Source organism: Cygnus olor, chromosome 2, assembly GCF_009769625.2.
Source record: "Cygnus olor isolate bCygOlo1 chromosome 2, bCygOlo1.pri.v2, whole genome shotgun sequence".
Taxonomy (NCBI): Eukaryota; Metazoa; Chordata; class Aves; order Anseriformes; family Anatidae; genus Cygnus; species Cygnus olor.
This window is the reverse complement of record NC_049170.1, coordinates 73,549,996-73,573,738: the sequence shown is the minus strand read 5'-3', so window position 1 is coordinate 73,573,738 and position 23,743 is coordinate 73,549,996. Positions and strand designations below refer to the sequence as shown.

Genomic DNA, 23,743 nt, shown 5'->3' with positions numbered 1-23,743 from the left:
ATGGTTTAGAAGTAAATATAAGACTATTGCTGATAAAATTTTTGGATGACGGAAAAATGGCATAATTCTGAATACAGATGAAAATAGCATATTCGGGCAGAATATTTGATAGCTGAGCCACTCAGTGCAATAAATGCAATGTCCTGCAATTAGGGATCGGGAATTTATAATAGAAGTGATGTAGTGAGGGAGGTATAAATGTATTCAGAAGAACCATAACTATATAAAATTAGAGTAAAGCAGCTCAAAATGAGCTACCAAGGCAGTGTTGAGCCAAAAAAAGCCTAATACAATTCTTAAATATATTTATGTATTTCAAATGGTTAGAGAGGTTAAATTTACATCAGATATTGGTACCGGGTGTGTGTGTGTATGTGTGCATGCAGAATTGACATATCAATGTTAATTTCATTTGTGTGTATTTAATTTTGGAAAGCTGAAAAGAGGAAATAACACTATACATTATGAGTGAGAAAAAAAGGCTTTACAGCCTTACACATTTTTACCATTTATTTTGTTGGAAAGGTTATCTTCATGAGAATATAGCAGTATCTTTACAAACAGAAGTACAGGGAACCAATTAATGGTCTGAGAGAGGATAACAAAAGTCAGAAGTTTGAATTTGAAATTGCACACTACCAAATAAAGGGCGATTATGATTAAGAATTAAGATTATGATTAAGAATTGGGATATTCTGTTGAGAAAACAGGTGATATTTTCTACTTCTTGATCACTTCAGTTCAAAATTACATGTTTTCAGGAGGATGTGCTCTAGCCAAAATCAAACTACTAGGTTCAGTACAGTGCTAGTTCTGTTAATGGCCTGAGCTCTGTGGGTGGTCTGGTGGTCTCGTCTGGCATTTAACACACTGAATCCATTATATAAAGAATTTACCATTAAACCTGAGTAGCTTAGTTATTTGGAAGAATGTATCTTGACAGTGGGTGTATCAGGTTGCATAAGCTAAACGAAAATCTAAGCTCTTCTTAGATTTCTTTCCAAGAACCATTGGTATAGTTGCTTAAAAACAGTTTAAATTGTGAGGTTTTGAATAATTACAAAAGTTGTGCGTAATTACTTGTTAACCCATGTAATGAGTTTGATAGTAATGTGTTTGGAAAATATATTAATTGCTTTTTTGAACAAAGAAACAGCCAGGTTTGTGGCTTCCAGTGACTTTGCTGCCCACATTTGGATTTCCCAAGTGGTGACTGCCCACCACTGGCTTTTTTTTTTTTTTTTTTTTTTTTTTAGAGAATCTGAAAATATGTTTGGAAGATGAAGACCACTTTTTTTCTTATAGTCCAGCTCATTCCTATTTTGTGTAGATGAATATAACCTGTTTTCCTTTGTCTAGGAAATATTTACAGAGTTGATGCCGCATGTCAACTTAATTTCATGAATCTGTATTTTACTGTATCATTATTGTGGCAGAAGCACCTCATTCTGCTCCATCTTCACTGTTTCTGTTAAAATATATTTCCATTCTGTCTGTACTATAATATTCACCTGTCCTACTCATCACAGTTATTTATTCCCTGCTACTTTCAAGCACAGAAAAAAGTATTTGTACACCATACTTTGTTACCGCCATACAGTGCCAGCTACCACTCGAGTTATGCATATAAAGTCAAGTTTACTGTCCAGCCTGCACAAGGGTCCTCTGAATATAAAGACCTGTGTCTATACAGCTCAACAGAACAAATGAAAACACCCATACCTTTATAGCCATACAGAGTCACACCAGGCATAAGTTTACTGGAAGAGTTTGGGTGTGGAAGAAATTGAAATATCAGCACAACAGGCTGTGGTATGATTATTTATGTGATTAGTTACTGAGATTTGCACCAAAATACTGGTTTTGTTTAAATGCTATATTAGCTGATGATTTTAATGCAGATTTCTGGGCCAGAGTGAAAAGTTGATGTTTACAGGAATGACTACAATTGGAGTGCAATAAACTAGCAATCCACTACCACTAAATCCAGCAAATGTCTCTTCTAAAGCATAGTGACTTTGAAGTCAGTGGGACAAGTACACCCCTTCAGTGGAAAAACATCCCTGATAACGGTGTCCTGATTCAACTAGCTTACAAGAGGCTGAGATAAATTTGCTTTAAAATCATGTGAACAATTCTAACTGAAACAGAATTGACAAACCTGGAAGCCATATACATATGCTGTAACTACTGGCGAGAGAAAGAATGAAGGCTTCCTGCCCAAATGGGGTGGCCAGTTGCTATGGTATTTCTGTAGTAGATACTCCTTTAAGAGTCTTTGAAACACTTGAGTGTTTCCTGTCTGCTTGCTGGCATGCAGCATGGCAGCTGATTCTTCATTTAATTCATTTGATTATGCTTTGCATTATGAAAACAGTGGAAGGTGCTATAATTACATTTGGCATTCATGCAATTGCCACATAAATTGATGTATTTTCATTTCAATCAGTGAAGCTTTCTTCAAATTCCTTAATTCTGGAGGCTTTGGAAGAAGATTTTTTCATTTTGTAAATTCAGGCTGTTACTCATCAAAATTTTTGAGAAGTCTTTAATCACTAATAATAAATTGAATAGATTTTTTTTTTCCCTGGGGGTATTCATTATATTACAATCAATCTGGTTAATACCCCCTCTTTTTTTATTATTATTATTATTTTTATATCAAATGAACACTATTCTAACGAACTTATTAAGAAAACCCTTACCATTTTCTTTTAGAAATTTACTTATTTTTCTGCAATTTCTATTTTATTACGGCAGTAATATTTCAATACTGTATTCATGTATTTTATTTCGGTGCTAATTCTCCTAAAGAAAGGGTGTAGTGTCTTTCGGTACTGTAATCATGACCATAGAAGAAAACAGACTACTAACTGTCATTTCTATAGTGCTTTGACTTCTGGTAATGAAGGTAGTTCTCTAGTGATGCCTCTGGAAAAGAACAAAATGTATAATGTTACCTATATAAAGTAGATCTGACCAAAGGGGTAGATTAAATATATCTATGTTATAGAAGCATTCAGAATGTGGAGTATGACCAAAATCACTATATAGCTCTTTTTTTTTTTTCTTTCTTTTTTTTTTTTTTTAATATAGTTTGGACTAAATCATAAATCCAAGGTAAAGTCTATTGGAATTTCCAGATTTGAAGTTGATTCTGAAATCTTAAGAAAAACAAAATGCATCTGCTGACTCATACTTGCTCAGCATTGGCCCTAAAAGGCAAAAACTCACAAAAGCCCTACTTCATTCTCTTAAAAGAGATGTATCTAATTCTCTCAAGGTAGGATAATATTGGATTTTTAAAACTACTTTAGTATATATGTTATATTCAGAATATTAATTTGAAGTAAAATAAGCTAACTACATATCCTAAAGCAAAATGAGTATGAAAATAGGGCTTTTGTTCACAAAGTAAAAATAATATTCATGAGATTACCATCTGTAATAGTTCTCTTTCCTCAGTAATTAGTAAAAGTCACATATTTAATCAGTCATTAAATAGATATTTAAAATTATATTTGAACCGTTTAGTGGTCTTTTTTATGACAAGACAGGCGTAGAAGAAACTAGAATATGGAAGATCTAGTAAGACCTGCTGACCCTTTAGAAAATCCCTACTGACCAGGCTTGTAATCCAACAGCAGAATGGAAGTTTTCCATACAAAAAGTTAACTGGTCTATGACAGATTATTTTGTCATTTGATGGTGAAACATACACACACACGCACACACACACCCTGGATAGAAAACATTTGATCTAAGAATGTTAAAATGATCCATGGTTTATTCTGGGAAGGTTCCATTCACACATCATGCAGGAGTAGGCTGCAAGAGAAAGCTGACTAAAACTGTGCATTGATTACTGAATCTAAAATAAGTTCTTATATATAAGCAATATGATAAATTACCTTAAGTGCACCACACTGTCAGGTAAGAATATAGTTAAATACTTTGATAAGTGCATAGTTAGAAACTTGGCTGTGGCAGACTTTTTCAAAATAATTGTCCGCACTTGACTTAAAAATATCTTGATTTTTACAGTCAAGCCTTCTGTGCAGCTCTTCTTACATGCAAGTAAAATGGTTCTCCACAGAACAGATTTAAAAAAAAAAAAAAAAAATGTAAATTGACAGATGCCTTAGAGAAAAAAAAAAGAAGAAAAAAAAATAGGAATTAACTGCAGTTAAGTATCAGGGATGTATTTGCAGAGCCTGGGTAAAATTTCACTGGGTAAATTTTACTTTTTACAAAAGTAAAATTTGTCAAAATAAACATTTTTTCAGTGTTTTTCCAAATCTAAAGATGTTGGGTGAAAGGATAGAAGAGAAGCTGTCCAAAGTAGTAGACATGGATATTTTTTAAGAGCTTGACACCACAATGTACTCTTTGCTCAATTTTGTCTGATGTTTTTAGGATGAATGCATGACCATCATGAGGAAATTTGCTGATGCCAACAAATTACAGGACTAATTATAAGACTTTCTACAACAGTTCTGGTTTTATTAATTTAGAAATATTGGAGGAGAAAGTCCTGAGCAAGCCAATCATAGATGAATCACCAATGTATTGTAATCTGGGAAGGAAAGGAACGGGGAAGGGGAAGGGGAAGGGGGAGGGGGAGGGAAGGGAAGGGAAGGGAAAGGAAGGGAAGGGAAGGGAAAGGAAGGGAAGGGAAGGGAAGGGAAGGGAAGGGAAGGGAAGGGAAGGGAAGGGAAGGGAAGGGAAGGGAAGGGAAGGGAAGGGAAGGGAAGGGAAGGGAAGGGAAGGGAAGGGAAGGGAAGGGAAGGGAAGGGAAGGGAAGGGAAGGGAAGGGAAGGGAAGGGAAATACAAGTTGTAATTAGTAGAGGTGGTGATAAAATCTCAACCTGAATACAGCTAGGTATCTCGTCACTTATAGTCAAGAAGGATAAATTCAGATTGGAAAAGGTGCAATCCAAGACTAGAAACTATCAGAGAAAAAAAAAAACTGTGATTTAGAGGTAAATCAATTTTATCAATTTTGACAAATCTGAAGTAAAAGTGTGTTCTGGGGGAGCCATCCAGGTGGGAAAACAGATACCAAATAAATTTAAGATGGAAATTTGTATTCCAGAAGTCCAGAGCTGTGCATCCTTTGCAACTGCTCCAATAGTTCTAAACTTCCACATGATGTATGTGTTTTTTAACATAGCTGTCAAACTTCTGAAAAAAATTCTTTCCTTAATACCCGAAAGAGGGTGGGGTGTCCCCATAATGATGAATGCATCTTGCTTTTTACTTCTTGCTTTCCTTTCTTAATAAAGATGAATAAATATTGAAAACACAGGTAAAAAGTCATCAGTTAACAGGGTCACACTACTGCCTAACAAATATGAGGCAAGGTTGAGGCTGTGTTTACATTTAAAAGGTCTTTGATAGCTTTCTTTTTCAAAATCTTTCCTCACAGTTTTAGAGAGAGAAAGATAGTCCTCTTTATTATGAATTTCCTGTCTTGTGTGATGTATAGGAGCCCCTGCCAAGCACACTGAACATGCTCAAGGGTAATTGCTACTGTAAAGGGAAGGGCTGGAACTTTCCATATTACTGTATTGGAAAAAAAAAAAAAAAAAAAAAAAAAAAGGAAGGTAGTTCTCCATACATCTTTTGGATGCATTAGAGAAAATTGAAGTTCTGTATGATTTTAGAGCTATATTGCCAGAACAATTGGTGGACCGGCTAGTAATAAGGATAGAGTGTTAGGATCTGCACCTAGTTACCCACCTCATGTATTTATATAATTTTAGCGTGTATGTACATATACAGAACCAAGAAAAGAGAGAGAACTAAATCTTCCCTTATCTCATTTCCTTCAGCATACCCCAAACATGAATACAATTATTTTTATTCTAAATTTTAGATCCATTTTTTTGGAATAAAAAACTTTAATATACTATACCATTTGAATATACTATATTTTCAGAAAATAAGAATATGATGCTAAAAAATAAGTCATCCCTTCACTCCACAAGTCATTATTAACTGTCTACAAGAACTGATTCAGTGCCATACCCCTTGGAGTAAAAATGAAGAAGAAAGTAAATGCAATTCAAAGGAATTTCTGTTCATTTAAAGTAGTTTAAAACTTTAAGTGACTGGTGTAATTATGAGGATTCTGTGGAAGACAGATGTTCCAGTATGTGAACTATGGTCTGTTTCAAATTGAAATTGAAGTGTTGTTTTTCAAAATCCCATACTTCCTCCATGCATATGCATAAATATTAAAAGTTCCAATACATTTGGTTTCTGTTTCAACTCTGATTTCTATTATATCAGATAATGAAGAAGTGCCAACAAGAAAGATTATTTCAGTGTGAAAAGTTGAAGCAATTTGTTTGGAAAATGTCAGGAAAAAAATGCAGAGCATTTTGACTTTTAAAACTTTCTATGTTTCTTTTTTTTTTTTTTTTTTTTTTTTTTCCAGCAAAATGAAATTTCAGTACAGTAGGATCAGATTTTTTGAAGCATATTGATGAAAATTCATGCTTCAGTTATAACAATACAATTTATCCAAATGTCTCCTTGCCTTTCTATTATAGTATGTATAAGTTACAGTGAATTTCAGTATATTACAATGATGTTTGTGAAAAAGAAACACTGTTTCTAACTGTATAAAAGAAAAATACATTGATGAAGTAAAACATACTGGTATACTACTTTTAGCTAGCTTGTCCAGAATCCAAGCTTCTGATAAATAGGTACTTGTGGTGCAAAAGTGTGTTAAAATCATTCTGAATCTTCATCGATACTTTAAAATATTATTCTTTGTGGATAGTTCTACTTGTTTATATGTGATTTATTTTCAGAATAGAAGGGAAACGATGGTATAAGCTACATGAAAATTTCCATTTCACATGTAACAATGATTAACTGTTAGGGTGACAGAACATTGGAACAGGTTGCCCAGAGAGGCTGTGGAGTTTCCTTCTCTGGAGCTATTCAAAACCCTCCTGGATTCCATCGTGCACAATCTGCTCTGGGTGATCCTGCTCGGCAGAGGGGTTGGACTAGATGATCTTCAGAGGTCCCTTCCAACCTCGGCCATTCTGTGATTCCATGTAATCGGCTTTATGGAATAAATGTAATAAAATAAATTTATATACAATAAAGTAATATTCTGGAAATCACTTCTGAGATCATCTGAGACTGTGGGAATCACAGACCATGGAAATAATGCTGTTCTGCTGATTGCCTAGAAGAGCAAGTTAAATTGCCTTGTTTTAATAGCTATTATATGTTTAAAATGTACCCCAAAACAATATTTGATAATACTATGGTATATTTTCTTACTTGTTATAGCATACACTCCATTTAAGAGTCCAAAACCAAGTTACACTACAAATGTAGATTTTTGAAAATTTAATGTTAATAAAATTATTTAATGTATTTGTTTATGTTTTTCGATATAAACACTCCAGCATATAAATGTCTTTCACGTAATGGGGAGCCCAGAACTGGACCTAGCACTCCAGATATGGTCTCACCAGTGCTGAGCAGAGAAGGATCACCTCTCTGGCAACATTTTTAATAATGCAGACTGGGATGCTGTTGGTTTTGTTTGTCGCGAGGGCACATTACTAACCAGCTTGTCCATGAGGACCCCCCAGATCCTTTTCTTGAAATCTGCCTTACGGCTGGTCTGTCCACAGCATGTACTGATGCTTAGGCTTATTCTTTCCCCAGTGCAGGACTTGACACTTCCCTTTACTGAACTCTGTGGGCTTTCTGTCAGACTGTGATCAACGATATTAGTAGGAGCCCATTTACAGGCATCATCATGAATGAAAAATGTACCATAATTGAAACTGAGCCCACAGGGTTGACTGTTGCTCCCTTATTGTCATCTTTGCTTGTGCATATATCATTGACTAAATGTTAAGAAAATATTATTTTAGGGTTACTCAGTTTAAGTTTTCTCTGTCTACAATAGTAAAAACAATAAAGACTTATCTTTTACTTTACATACAAGTATTACATAAGTTACACTTACAAAGACAAGTGTGTGTGATTAATATGTATTGAATAAGAAGGTATAGTTTTGGAATAGTTTTAAAAGGTAAGTGGTTTTATTTAGAATTGAACATTTGTTAAAATAAATGAATCTGTGGCTTCTTCCATGGGGTATGAATTCTCATTAATAGTTCTATTAAGTACATATTTAAAGAATGATAATACATGAGAAAACACTGCATTTGAGCAATGTGCCTTTCATTTAGGAATGTTACATAAGTTGGATTCATTATTTATTAATATGCTATTATAGTTGTAAAATATAGGTGTTTTTTTTTTTTTTTTTTTTTTTTAATTATTATTATCCCAAGGCAAGTTGACTGGCTAGCAGCATCTGGCATTGTTATATTAAAAAAAAAAAAAAAAAAAAAAGCAATGGATCACTCTCAAGCATCTCCATATACCGTTATGTAATCCATTATTTATTATTTGTTACCACACAGAAGGCAAACGATTGACTTTTAACCTTGAATATCAAACAAACCCATCTTATTTGGATTATAGAAAAGCTCTATGTTTCCAGAAAATCTCCCATTTCCCCACTTTTCCTGAAACAAATGGTTATGTCCAGCATTTTCCCTTGCTAGAACAAGCTAATCCTAATCTTTCTTTTGTTTATTTTCTTTCCATCACAGGAGTCATCAGGACTGCCTTGCACAACATGGACAGGGAAGCCAGAGAGCATTATTCCGTTGTCATTCAAGCCAAAGATATGGCTGGGCAGGTCGGAGGGCTGTCAGGGTCAACAACTGTAAATATCACACTCACTGATGTCAACGACAATCCACCCAGGTTTCCTCAGAGTATGTACAATTTCAGCATATAATTGTTTTGAGAATCGTGTTGATTTTCAGTGAAGTAAGAAGCTATTAGTGAAATCCAATTAATATTCAAAATCATGGAGAGAATGCAGCTCAGGAAGTGTTTGAATTCTCCAGCATTTTTCAGTTTTATTATGTTTTCAGATGAAGCACTGGTATGGCATAGGCGAAGTACTAAAATCATTGAACATTTCATTCAATTAAACACTGAATAAGAGTGAGATGGGTGACAAAGGAATACCGTTGTCATGTGTGGGTTATTTTCCAGTCCCTTTAGAATGTGTATATTGCAGTAACTGCACAATTTTGATCCCACAAGTGAATTATTTTGTTCTATAGTACAAAATAACAAAAGGTAACACATTCAGAGTTTAAATCTGTCATGCATTTGGCTGCTTCCATACACATCTATCATTTTTTTTCTTCTGTTTCTTCTTCTATACCCTTGCAAACTTTTAAGATCATTTTTTACATTACAGATGATCAAAACCTAAAGTGTTCACTGTTTTCGAGCTGCAGTGAAGTCTGCCTTTACCCTAGTTAAATGAATCATCAATGTTGATGTCAAACTGAATGTTCTCACATGCATATATGAAAAAGTACATGCTAGAGTACTCTTGTTAGAATATCATAATGGGACCACTAATAGGAAGTTCATTTTTATCTAGCTTATTGTGTGCACATTGATCTGACACAACAGCTGGAGCCCTATAGAAATTCTGAAATCAGTCGACAATTTAAGTCTTCTGGAATGAAATTGCATAGCTAAACTGCTCTCTGCAGATTGGTTCAAGGCCAGTAAGAATATTGTAATCTGGACTCAGACATTGCAGGAGCCCTTGTAGAACATAATGGACTAGTAGGTATGTGTATGTCCACTGGGAAATACATTAAGCTGTTTGAATGAGAAGATTTATAAACAATAGTAGAGATCACGAAGCTCCAGGGAAAAACAAAACTTCCTGGCAGCGTGCATTATGTAAAATCTGGTCAAGCAGTAAGAAGGTTCATTACAAGTACTGTAGAAATGAATATTTTTTTTGTGCCTCACAAACACACACAGAAAAGCCTTTTAAACAGAACCTTAAATAGTGTGTATTTGGTTTTATGTTCCACAGAATTATCATTACATTCCTCACTCTATTTCATACTTCATAACTATTGAAAAGACAAAAGATACAGGATATCTTTGAACAAATACAACATCTAAAGCAGTTAAAGTACAAATAATGTCCTAGGTTTCCTGCATACTCAGGGACAAATGGATCCCTATGTACCAGGTTTCAAGAGCTGGTCCTTTTATTATGTGTGGAAGGTTTTGGCAGGCTGACTAACTCACAGTTAGAAATGTACTTTAGTACATATATTTCTTATTTGTATTAATATTTTCTCAGAAATGGAAGAAATATAAAATGTTCAGATTATTTTCTTCACATTTAAAAAGATTCTAAAAATTGCATAAAATAACTTTGAAAATTACAATACATCATTTCTCTTCTAATGAGAACTCGTTTTTTGACAAAGCAAGGTTAAAAAAAAAAAAAGTATTTTTACATTATCATTTTTAACAGATTAATCCTGGAAACATTTGATTTATCTTTCCTTAGATATGACCACTGTACCACAACTATGACTGTAACATTACTTTTTTACTTCTCTTCAAGAAGTGTAATTGAAACCCTTTGCAAAATTACAGTAGTTATGATGTTAGTGATACTGAATCAAAACACAGAGGATCTAAAATCAGCCCATCCTACCATTGTGACTTATTGCAATAATACATGAGTATTGCACTAATAATTTCACTGCTTATTTTTCTTCTCCTTTATTTGTATGTCATGCTTTTCACTTCAATTTCTCTTCAATTTCCTTGTTAGATGGGATGCTAAATGAGACTTACTGAGGTTTGTCACAGTCAGAATTCTGACTTCAAGGGAAGTACTAACCAAAACTGCATATATCAAGTGTATAAGCCTTGGGACAGGCTGAGCCTCAGCTAAACTGCAGACTCTCTTTTGGTTAGTTTCCTTTTCTCCGTTGCCATACTTGTGAGTTATGAACCTGACTGTTAACTGTATGAATACTTTACTTCAGAACAATCTGGGAAGCACATCTGATTGGTGCTTGTTTTATTTGTTTTATTTAGAAATATGTTTTGCTGCGTATATTTAAAAGGTCATATCTTTCTGGTTGTGGTAGATAAGTGTTCATTGGAGATGCATATGGACTAAGGTATGCCAGGTTTGTCCCCTGTAAAGAAACACTTCAAAAAAGTAATTAGAACATAAAAATAGAGGTTATAAATCTATCTGCTCAGATGAATTTACTGTATTTTTTTCTGTACTGACTGTAAATACATCTGACTTTCTTTCAAATAAATTACTAAAAGAAGAGCTACATGTTCCAAGACACCAAAAAGACTATGAAGAAGAATATGAAACATTTCTGCATAAATGTATCAGTATGATGGTTGCAGTTCCGAAATAGAGGTGAATACGTGATAACAATAATCACTGAGATAAGACGCATAGCTGAAAAATTCTGCTTGCAAAACACAATAGTATGTCTCAGGAGTAGGCATAGGGTTGTGAGTTCAGTAGGATCATAACCAGAAACCTCAAATACATTTTGCCTATCAACTACTTATTGCATCTTGTATGATACTGTGGGTTTTTTTCTTCATCACTGCAGGTTTCCCTTCTTTAGAGAGTCCAGTTAGAAATGAACTAGCCATGTAATGTAAGCTGACAAACAGTGCTTTGCATGGGAAGATCTTTGCTTTTCAATAATCAGCATCTGTCATATCTTGTTAGTTTTACCACTGATGGATCCACTTGGCTGATAATTGAAGGCCCTAATTTCATAGTCATAAATTTATTTCAGTAATCTGATAGAAAATGTTCCATCTACTGATGGCGCAGTGTTATCAGGCTTGAGTTACATAAGAATTTTCTGTATGCTTTTTTTCCATTAATTCTCTATGTTCTTGTTTGGCATAAGTAGATTCTGCAAGTTTTGCTTTGTTTAAGATGAATAGATTCTGATTGCATCAAGATCATCACACTAGACATGTGCTTCCACTGACACGTTTTGTACATCAAGGCTAATGATTGCAGTCTGGACAGTGTGTAGGAGATCCATAGTTACTGCGTTAAGAGCGGAGTTTTACAAGTAAAATGATATCCCATTTATTGATTTTGTTGTTTGGTACATCTAGCTCAGTTCTTTAGGATAAAGCAGAATTTAAATAAATACAATTAATGGCTTAAACATTTTTATAAAGCTTGATTGTTGAAGCTTGATTGTTTCATGGCAGTGCATTGGCATAACATGAAATTACATATATAAATAATTTGTTTGACCTCACTTTTTTACAATGTCATTTTATGAGAAGTACACAACCATGTTTAAGTAGGAATGTTGTATGAAGGTACTCTAGTTAACTATGAAAAAGCAAGTGCTAGTAAAGTCTGCACAGCATCTAGTATCCAGCTTTGTTCATATAACTCCATTGGCTAGTTAAATACAAACGTATCTACTGCTCAAATTCATTTCAGATTTATACTCCACTATGTTATTTTCTATACCCTCCATTGTAGTCCCATGTAGTACAGCCAGTTTCTGTGATCCCCATACTTAACAATTGGCATTCTCTCATTCCCCACTGTCATGCACAGTAACACAGTCCCATCCCGGGGTGACTGGTCCAAAGCCGTCTGGCAGCTGATTGACCACTTGGATGCTGCCAGATGAGATGACTGAAGCTGAATTTTCTCTGATTTTCTCTTAGCAGTCTCCAACCAGTAATTGTTAACAGTCCTATAGGGTCAGAATGTCTTTGAGGCCTTTTGTCAGATCTGCATGAAATTGGAAAGGGCTTACAAATTAGTGAAGACTATTAAATTAAAGTGATCATAGAATCGTAGAATATCCTGAGTTGGAAGGGACCCACAACGATCATGAAGTCCAACTCCTGGCTACACACAGGAGCACTCAAAAATCAAACCCTATGTCTGAGAGCATTGTACAAATGCTTTTTGAATGCCGTCAGGCTCAATTCTGTGATCACTGCACTGGGGAGCTTGTTCCAGTGCCTGACCACCCTTTGGTGAAGAGCCTTTTCATAACATCCAGCCTGAACCTCCCTTGACACATGTCCATGCCATTCCCATGGGTCCTTCCACAAAACCCTTATATTTCTGTTCTTGAAAAGGTGTATTCCACCTGCATATGCAAAATACTGTATTATCTTTCGTCAAGACTGATGTTACTAATCTAGAAATTTTATTTTATTCCCATTTTTTCTCATTCCTATGTTCCACAGATGAGGTTTTTGAGTACCATATTGAGTGTTTGTTTCCAGGTGGTTCACAATCTAGGATATGTTTTTCTAAAGTTTACGTGTTTTGTGCAAGAAGGTTTGAAGTCTTGACATTACCAACAATTTTTTTTTCATATATATGTTCCAAGCTCTCTAAAGAAATTCAGCTAATAATCATATTATTATTTTTTTTTTTTTTTCCAGCTGCAAGGTTTAGGGAGGACTATTCTTCTTTACTAGCAATTAAACAGTCAGATTCAGAAATAGTTCTTTTTGTAAATTGTTGACTCAGGTAGAATGAGCCTGTTGTACATAATCAATTGACTAAAAGGCCATTATTAATGTCTCATTAAAAGATAAAATGAGTAGCATATCATTACATTACAGGGAAAAGGAGGTATTTGTAGGTGATAGGGAAATGCAGCATAATACCTATATTATTTTATTTTATGTCTGAAACAGTATTTAAAAATCAAATGTAGCTTCTTTTTAGTTCTGTTGTGTAAATTGAGTCATCATAATGAGATTTAAATAGACTGTCATGAGAAAATATAACGATTATTCACAGAGAATTCCTTTTTGCTGTGTTAATATTGGGACATCGTTAATGTCTCTGTTAATATTGACAGTTTTCCTGCAAAGCTGAATTCATTCTTGTCCAACATGCTAATCTCAGATAACATTAGACATAAAGATTAATCTATAACATTTTAGTATATTATTAAGACATCTTAAATAACAGGTGAACTTTGATATAAAAAAAAAAAAAACTAGAAATAATTACTGGTAACCTAGAAATTCTAGCTTTTAGTGCTGATGAGATGTAAACAGTATTTCAATATAGACTTTTGAAATTATGATGACATCTACATAAATCAGGTTTTTATTTTTATTTTTATTTTTATTTTTTTGCATAAAGAAAAAAGGTAGCAAGATTTTCTTATGTTAAAATGTTCTTAGGATTGTGTTCCAGGTTGCTGCAAAAGTCTGGCAATGCAGTTCATGGGAAGTGTACATTTGTATTAAAATTGGGTATATTTGCATAATAGTCACATGGTGTAATTGTGGTGCTAATGAATATACTACTTCTCCCATATTCTAAAAGCTGGAGAACTATTTCAGTAAACAATTTTTGTGTGCTCAGGTTCAAAAGTGAATGAGCAGTGAGGGACACCGTGAGTATGGCTGGAGTTAGTATCCTTATGTTTGCTGTTGCAGAGTCATCACATTCGTCTCCAAGCCCCATGACCTTAATTGTTCTTTGTTTAGAAATAGCTCTGTAATATCAGCAACTGAATGTGCAGCAGATAGGTAAGAACTAGGAAGCTTCCATTTCCAGAACATTAATTTCTGACTGGCAGCTGGTAGACCTTGTAAAGGGGAAAAATGCTTGTATTTTTCAACAAGCTTGTAGGCTTGTATTACCTGTTGCAGGTGTGTGACTTCAATGTATTGGGCCAAAAGACAACAGCTTTTAGTCTTAAACGTAAGAGAAGTATGGTACTTTTTGATTTCCCAGAAGTGTTCAAGTCACCAGCCTAACAAGACTGCTGATGCAGGGGCAACAGGCTGTTTAAAAGGCAGCTAGCACCAAAAATGTCCTGGGACCCAAACAGTTTAAAGGGACAAACCTCAGTGATGAGCGATTTTCTAAAATTTCTCTTATGTTTTATCTTTCTAACCTACTAAAACTAAATACCAATCTATGGTGTCCTTAAAGAGATGGATATTTGAGATGAATACATTATTTAATTTAATCAACCACTTATTTATTTATTTAATTATTTAATTAATTTAACGTTACTTAATGTTCATTAAGTACCTAAGAGAGTTAAGAGTTAAGAAATAAATTATATGCATCAGATTTGTTGCTTTCATAGACTGGACAAATATTGTGTAAAGTGATTTTCATCATTGCCTTCTTTTGTTTATTTGTGAGAAGATTAATATGTTCACATATTTTCACAACATTTGAAGTTAAAGCTAACAAATTGTTTCATTTGTCACGGAAATCTGATGTTAAGTTGTAAAATGGCATTTGATCACAGAATGAGTGTCATGATATTCTTTCTTGAGCAGGATAAGTGTGATTCACATAATCAGATTTTTACTGTAAATTTTAAAGGAAGTAAGCATAATACTTTTCATGAGTATATAAGAACGGGATTTAAAAACTTTCCCTCAACAAGAACTCATGAAAATTAAATTTAATCACACTTTTTTTTTTTTTTTTAATGGAATTCAAACATAAAGAGAAGCTGGGAGATGTAAAATATGTTTACATCAAAGTCTGGCTAAATATTTGTGGAAAATATGTGTTCTGTGTAGTGAGCTTTAATGCCAACTATGTGCATCAACTTCACTTCTAAGGGTAGGATATGGAATCTAGCTGTATTTTTTATTTCACTTTATTGGGTATTGTCTAGAGGATTTTTATGTACAAGGTAGATTATTCATTATATGTGTCATACACCACAATCAAACAAAATAATTTTGAAATATTCTGATATTATTTTTTTTTTATCCCATAAGGTTTCTGAATGAGGCAGTAATGGTTTGAAGGGCTGGGAGGTTGTTGTTTACTGGGTAGAGAAATTGGAGTAGGACCATGCCATTTTAAGGGATGTTCTTCAGAGCTACCTTTCTTTTCATGCCCTTTATGAAGCTATGGGAGTAGAATCCAGGCTCTACTAATGACAGGGAAAAACAAAACAAAACAAAACAAAACAAACAAACAAACAAACAAAACTCCACCACCACCAACAGAGCAACAAACCTAACAAGTAGGTCAGATATTTACTTATTTCTCTATTAATTCAGTATTACGCCAGTCCTCGTTTCCTTTGTAAGGTAATTCTTACTGTTCCAGAGAACATTATAACCTAGAAAAGTAATTCAAATTTATCAACAAAATATATTAAGAAATACAGTGAATAACATGCTTGTTGAGTTGCTTTATATACCGTCATACTTCATTTTTGGAGAGATTCAGACAGAGAAATTGCTTTTCTGAGAGTAAAACAGCATTATAGGTTGCCTGTAGGCTAACTGAAATGGGAAGTAAATCGTTCTACAAATCAAGAAGTTGTTTCTGTACTATAATGACAGATAAGCCACATAGTTTATTGAAAGAAAGATGAAGATCACTTACATGAATTTAAACAATGTTTCTGTTAGCATATATTAAAGCCTTGTGAAGTGGTATTACTAACCTGTACAGTACATTAACTGGAAAAGAGTATTAATTTACTCATTTCATGAGCCAAGTGAATGCATCCAAGTGAATGCTTATATAGAAACTGAGAATCGAATCAATCGCTACAGAATCTTAATCCATAAGCCACTGAGGAGCCCCTCTAAGACAATATAGAGCACTTCCAAGACTTTGAAAGTCCTGCTTTACAACAGCTGCTGGAAGACTGTGATGCTGAGAGTGTGGGAACAGTCTGTTCATTTTATGAAACAGTTTTGGTACAGAGTGGTACCGGATCCTTAGCACTTCTAAATCCCCAACAGCTTTTAAGGGGTGAGACAGGGTCATAGCTTATGATAAAGAACCATGAATTCGTAGTATACCTATCCCACAATCCTTTTGTTTTTAATGCCCTATTAAATAGTTTGTTAATGACCAAGGATATGTTAATTTGAACCTTTAGTTGGTTCTTCTACTTTCCAGAAATAAAGTTTACAACTATTTAGTGTTTGGAAAGAATAATTCCAATCTCTACATCTAGTGTAATATCTATAATATATTTTATCTAACCTTCATGTTGCTGAATTTTATCTTCTTCTTTGTTGTTTTTAGATAGTATTGCTTGTAATTGTCAAGTGGCTCATTTCAATATGAGATATCTTCAGGCTGTCCGTGTGAAGCAGTGGTTAAATTCTTGTTTAAAGACATTTCTGACCTCGTGATCTGGCAGTTTTAGTTTTCAAGTTTGCTTTTAATCCCATCCATTATTATTATTGTTTATTTATTGAAACATTTCAGTTCTTCAAATACTGACAGGTAACTAATGAGTGATTCTAAATATTTATTTTGCTTGAAGGTTTAGCATTTCAGAGTGTTTGAATTTGATATCAGTAACATGGTTTTCTGAAACAGATGGCTAACACTTGGGGTGTGATTATGAAGCAAAGTGTAGTGTCATGAGGATATATTTGAGGTAGCTTGACTATTTGGAAGTCTCTAATTAGTTCACCCTATCATATGGGTTATAGCGCTTCCCATTTGTAAAGGAGTTTGATTATGTAACATATTCCTTATGACCTCTACATAACATAATCGTTTTGGCCTCACTCTTTTCCTTTTTGAAATGCATTAGTCAGAGCTAAAGTGTCAAAAGACCACATTTCACATTTATTTTAACAATAAGTAAATTCCAAAATTAATCTCATCCCACCATTATAATTTTATGTATGAAATGAAGCAACCATCAGTGTGAAAGTGTCAGTTGATATCATTTGTAAGCATGAAGCATTGCAGCAGAATTCAAGGCAGTGCATTTATTTCAAAATCAGTAAAGACAGCTTTTAGATACATACCAAAGTTCTAACTATGCAGTTTAATTGAATCAGCTACTAAGCAATTTTCCTATTATATCAGACTTGGCATTTTCTTTTTTGCATGGTAAATTTTACTTTTTATCTTGTTCTGCTGGACATTTCTTGTTTACCTTGACATTTCCTACCTGCTACATGGTAACTCGTTTTTTCTTTTCCAAGCAAAACTCTCTTTCACAGAATCACAGAATTACAGAGTCATCTAGGTTGGAAGAGACCTCCAAGATCACCTACTCCAACCTCTGACCTAACACTAACAAGTCCTCCACTAAACCATATCACTAAGCTCTAAATCTAAATGTCTTTTAAAGACCTCCAGGGATGGTGAATCAACCACTTCCCTGGGCAGCCCATTCCAATGCCTAACAACCCTTTCAGTAAAGAAGTTCTTCCTACTATCCAAACTAAACCTCCCCTGGCGCAACTTTAGCCCATTCCCCCTCATCCTGTCACCAGGCAAGTGGGAGAATAGACCAACCCCCACCTCGCTACAGCCTCCTTTAAGGTACCTATAGAGTGCGATAAGGTTGCCCCTGAGCCTCCTCTTCTCCAGGCTGAACAATCCCAGCTCCCTCAGCCACTCCTCATAAGACTTGTTCTCCAGACCCCTCACGAGCTTCATTGCCTTTCTCTGGACTCACTCGAGCACCTCCATGTCCTTCTTGTAGGGAGGGGCCCAAAACTGAACACAGTCCTCGAGGTGCTGCCTCACCAGAGCCGAGTACAGGTGGACTTTTTTTCCTTTTGGACAAACAATGTTTAGTGCATTCATCTATCCTCCTCACACTACTGTTTATTTATTTGTATTATAGACTAGTATCACAAAAACAATGGAAGACCTTAAATAGGTTTAGGAACCATTGAACAAGGAATTAAACAAATTATTAGTAAAATTGTCAGTTTTGTATCAGGTATCTGAAGTTAGTTTTATTTTATTGATACCATGCATTCCCTCTGCAATTGCAGCTTATGTAGATTCATAGGTTTCTTCAATTCACTTGTCAAATATATATATATAAATATTTTTTTTTTCTGCCGTAACATGTTCAGTCTCTGAATTCCTTTTAAATCTTGCCTTTCTCTTTCTGTATGCTTATCAAGCGTGCGTCTGCTGTCATGCCAGCTGGTTTAAACCCAGCAACCTGTAACAACATGTTATCTTTTATATGGAGCGTATTCTGATCCACTCTCCTGCACTTCAGTGTTTCACTATTGCACTCACTATTACAGAATGCTTTCAGAACAAGATAGAAGAAACTATAGTTTCAGAAGATATATATAGCAATTGATGTTGTGTTTTTGCTCTTTGTTTCTGTGTTGGAGGTTGGCCTGTGATATAAACTGTGATGTGATGCAGATTCTTGGGAGGGTCTTGAATGAGGGATGTTTGGAGTTTTTTTGGTATGTGCACACCATCTATGGTGCTGGTAGGTTTCTACACCAAAATTACTGGAGAAAATGTCTTTGAGCTCTCTTACTGGCCTAGTTTCAGATGGAATTTTAAATAATCACATTATGTTTGTTTGCTACTCTTTTCTCTTTGTAGCACCTTCCTATCCCCCAGGACGTGTTGTACCAGTTAGGAGATTTAATCAAAAAGGAAACTGATAGTTAAGAACATTATTTTAAAAAAAAATCATTTTCTATTGATTAATCTAACAGGTTAAAAAAAACCACTGAAAGGAGTTCACACCTTTTGTGGTCACAGTTCTGTAGTTCATTTATGTACACATTATGTTCATTGTCCTTTACAATGGATACCAAGGAAAATATGCATGTAAAGGGGGTTGCTGCAACAACAACAACAACAACAAAAGCAATAATGGCAAAATATTAAGGATTAATTACTCTTTTTTTTTTTTAGAAGAAAATGTGTGTTGATCCAATGTTGTAAAATCAACTGACCAGATTTCAGAAAAAAAAAAAAAGGAGTATAACATGCAGAGATTTTCCAGTTCAGAAGTATTTGTTTGCCTAATCCTTTGATGATAAGTTGCTGAAGATAAATATATTTTGCTTGTAGAGAAGGTAAACTTCCTTAAATACTGGTGTGAAGTAAACTCCAGAGTTAATTTCTGTGTTATGTGATGAGCAGCAAAAAGGGTTGTGAAAACCTAAGTCCTGCATTAGGTAATTTGGATTTTGAATGAAGGCATCTCATGGAAGATGCAGTTTCCTTTTGTATTCTCTTGGGAGTCTAAATACGTTCATAGGTATGATTATTTGTCAGCTTTCCATAGGTAATGTCCCGTTTTCATAGACGTGTTAAGCACATAACGGTTCTGTAATTTAGTTTGGCTAGAAAATGTCCAAGCTGTTTTTTTCGTTTGTTTTTTTTCTCCCCTTCCCCCTCAGAACATTATCAACTCTATGTTCCTGAATCAGCTCAAGTTGGATCAGCAGTTGGCAAAATTAAAGCAAATGATGCAGACACTGGCTCAAATGCAGACATGAAGTACACAATTATAAATGGTGATGGTGCTGGAGTGTTCTCCATATCCACTGACAAAGAAACACGGGAAGGAATTCTTTCTCTGAAGAAGGTAAGCAATAGACATTGAAAGTTGCCAATGTAGATCATTAAAAATGTTATGATGAATGCTGTCATATTTGTTTTACTTTGTAAACCTATTGAAGTTTCTCCACACACTGGTTCCTGAGAAGCTTTAAAACTTTGCAAAGAAGGCAGAAACATATCTTTTGTGCTTTTTTCAATGGTCATATCTAATATTTATAATGAACTAAACCTTACTGAATTGTTTATTTTTTTTTCTTTTCTTTTTCTGATGTTTTACTCATTCAATTTCTTTGAAAGAACTGAAATTTGGCTGAAAGTTATACTGTTGTTCCTGAATGAACAACAGAAAGTTTAGAAAGTAGAAAGTTTATCTGTGAGAATGACTGTATAGTTAAGTTTTCATAGACTTTTATTCCTTGAATTTCTTGCCAGCTGTCATCTACAGGGTCAAGTATCATGCACTGTATAATATGAACACTAACTTACAAAGACTCAAAACTTAACTCATTCGAGCCATTACACAGTTACCACAGTTACCATTTATATGAATTCCCTACGTTTATCCCAGTCTATTTAAACTACTAATTATAAAGTGTTCTTGCCATTTAAGTTCATTCTTAACTGAATTCCATACACAAATCTAATTCCACAGACAATTTCATCTCTATATTAAGTCTTCTGAAATGAGTTCATAGCAAATGTTTCCTGAAATATCTGTCCACTTATGCTAATATTCTATGGATAGATTAAAATTTACTTTTATAATAACCCAGAGAGTTGGGTTATTATATTTAAGCAATATTTTTTTTTCAAAACCTTTCCAACAGAAGGAGAAATCCTTTCTTGATCTGTTTTTACATGGACTAACAAACATCAATTAGTGATTCCCACATGGCTTTGTTGTTACTGAGTTTTTAGGCATCAGTCATATCTGGGTGCTCTAAAAAATGTAAGTGAATTTACATTCATGTTTAGTTAATATGTATCCTGGGCCTGACTGAAACTAGGAGGAATGAAAACCAGAACTGCTGAAAGAGAGAATGTGAGACAAGAGAATGCAAACAAAAACATAATAATGTTATTATTTTTTTTATCTGAATAAATATGTATGTATGTAAAGCTTTATTTAAAATTTTAAAACAGATTTTGTAAATGAAGGAAATGTGATTTTCATAATTTATAATGATTTAAAAAGTGGTTCCTATCTCCCCAGTATCGTAAAAAACTTTAATTCTGTGTATTTTATAAAGGTGGGTTACTATCCCCACCTCTTTCAACCATGTTAAAATAAACTCTGTCTTTTCTCTGCCAGTGAAGTTACTTCCTGGTGGCCTTGATGGAGGTGATGCCATAATCTCTTATTGTTTCCTCAAAATGAACATTATTCTGCGTTTAAAAGTTCACCATGACTATAGTTCATTAAATACAATGTACACTTATATTAAGAACATGAAGAGGAAAGGAAGAATTGTCAACAAAACAAAGAAGTCCATACATCAAATGTGTAAAATCACATTTATTAGTGTTCTTGGCAGACAAAATGGCTCGAGAGAAATTTTCACTGTGTTTTAGAATATGACAAAAGCATATGTTGCCTGTTATTATACATGCACACAACAGTCATTTGAGTCACTTTCCCATCAAGACAAGAAGGGGTAATTTTTTTCTTAGCTAATGTGATATTTCAGATTAACAGAAATGCAGCACTTAAAAATACATAAACTGGTGTGGAATACCTCCTTTCTTAACTCACAGAAATTATACTATCCCCTTGTACAGTACAGCACAGAAAGGTGATCTCATTTTTAAATTATTTTTACACAGATTTGTACACAGTTTAATAACTATTATTTACACAGTGTGCTGCAATTGCTTTTCATTTAGATTGTTTTTTGAAATTGAATGAGTTTAATAGCCTACCCAAAAACAAATAATCTACACTAAGAACAGAATTGGTTTTGTTTCATACATCAAATGCCAACACCTTCAGTAACAGTAGAACAGAATGGTTTGTTCTCTTTCTATTACTTCTTTGGAAGAATGCATGGTAGGCACATCAGAAAAGTCAGAAATAACTTATTATTGTGTCTGAATATCTGAAGTCTTTCTGAAGATTATCTGAAGCCTTTTTAAAACTTCTCTTTTTGAGGTTCTGATGCAAAAATCAAACTTCTTAATGCCTCCATGCTAGGCTGATTAATGTACCTTCAAAGTCTACAAATTGAAGGTATATTTCTATTTTCAATGTGAGCTGACTGCAAACTCCCTGTACTTTCACTATCTTTCTTCTCACAAGCCCTTTGAAGCGACCCTGTCATTCATAAAGATCCTTCTACATAGGGTAGATTGCAAACTACCATGCAGGATTTCCCCTTTGCCTAATTCAGTTCCTTGTTTGATTGGGAGACTAGAGGAAAACAGAAAAAAATACCACAGTGAAAGCCATAACTTCCCTGGATCCTTCAGAGAATGACTGGTCAGCATGTTATCCCATGCTGTGACTTCCAGGGAAGTATGCTAGAACTTTACTGACGTCAACTCAGCAAATATATTTCAGTTCCTAGGAAAAATAGTCTGAACAATCTGTGTCTCTTCCATTTTGTATAATGAGACTGGAAATGTTCAGGTAACAGCTATTCACTTCTCATGAAATTCTCCTATTCCTCTTTGGAGTCTGATATTATAAACACAAATTGCAGTATAATGAACAACAGTTCTATCCAGTTAGTCCTATAGTCCAGTTAGTTCACTCAAGCTACATTTAGTATTTTCAGTTGTGCATGAAAATACATACAGAAGATATGCAGGTAGTAGTCATGGAAAGCTACTGTTCTCTGGGAAAATAAGAAACATGAACAAAAATTCTGTCTAGGCCCATCTGAAATCTAAATGTTCTGTTTTCTTTCCAAGAAAGAGTTAATGATCTTCAGTTTTGTTACAATTTTAAGTAAATGCAGAAATTATTATTTAGATTTCTCGATAAGAGTGGTGCCTCTATATAATTCAGAGTGGTGCTATAAGAGTATAGCTATACATATAAGAGATAGGTGACTGAAACTCAAGGCCTTTGTGAGTTAAATGGAGGAGGTTTTACATGTGTGAATGTCTTTACAAGTCATATTTGAGTATTTATTTCTTCTGGAGAGAGCAAGGATTCAGAAAGGACACAGCCACATCTTTCACTTTGGTTATTTGGAGATAAATCAGTCCTTTTGTGAATCTGATGGAGTGGTTGAAATAATTCCTTTCTAAATGCAAATTATTTTGCATTATCATTTTTATGTCAAAACTCTTACCAAATTACAGTTATTCTAATATGTGGAATATCACATCTGGCTTGCTTTGCTTGAAAATTTTCTTGCTTATCCTCAGGAGAGAAGCAAAATAAAAAATAATACTAACTATGATCCCCAGTAATAATAATATGTAGCACAGTATGTGTAGCTTCTCTCCAAAATATCTGAAAATAGTGGTGTTTTGTTTTTGTTTTT

The 23,743-nt window shown here is 34.2% G+C and overlaps 1 protein-coding gene across 10 annotated transcripts in view; it reads left to right on the top strand.

Moving 5' to 3' along the window:
* CDH18 (cadherin 18) overlaps positions 1-23,743 on the top strand; it is a 548,781-nt gene that overhangs the window by 469,424 nt on the left and 55,614 nt on the right. For all 10 annotated transcript variants that reach the window (XM_040548564.1, XM_040548563.1, XM_040548562.1 and 7 more), the window contains 2 exons: positions 8,665-8,832; positions 20,090-20,277. In XM_040548564.1, the coding sequence (XP_040404498.1) occupies positions 8,665-8,832; positions 20,090-20,277 (356 nt within the window). The remainder of the gene's footprint in view (positions 1-8,664; positions 8,833-20,089; positions 20,278-23,743) is intronic.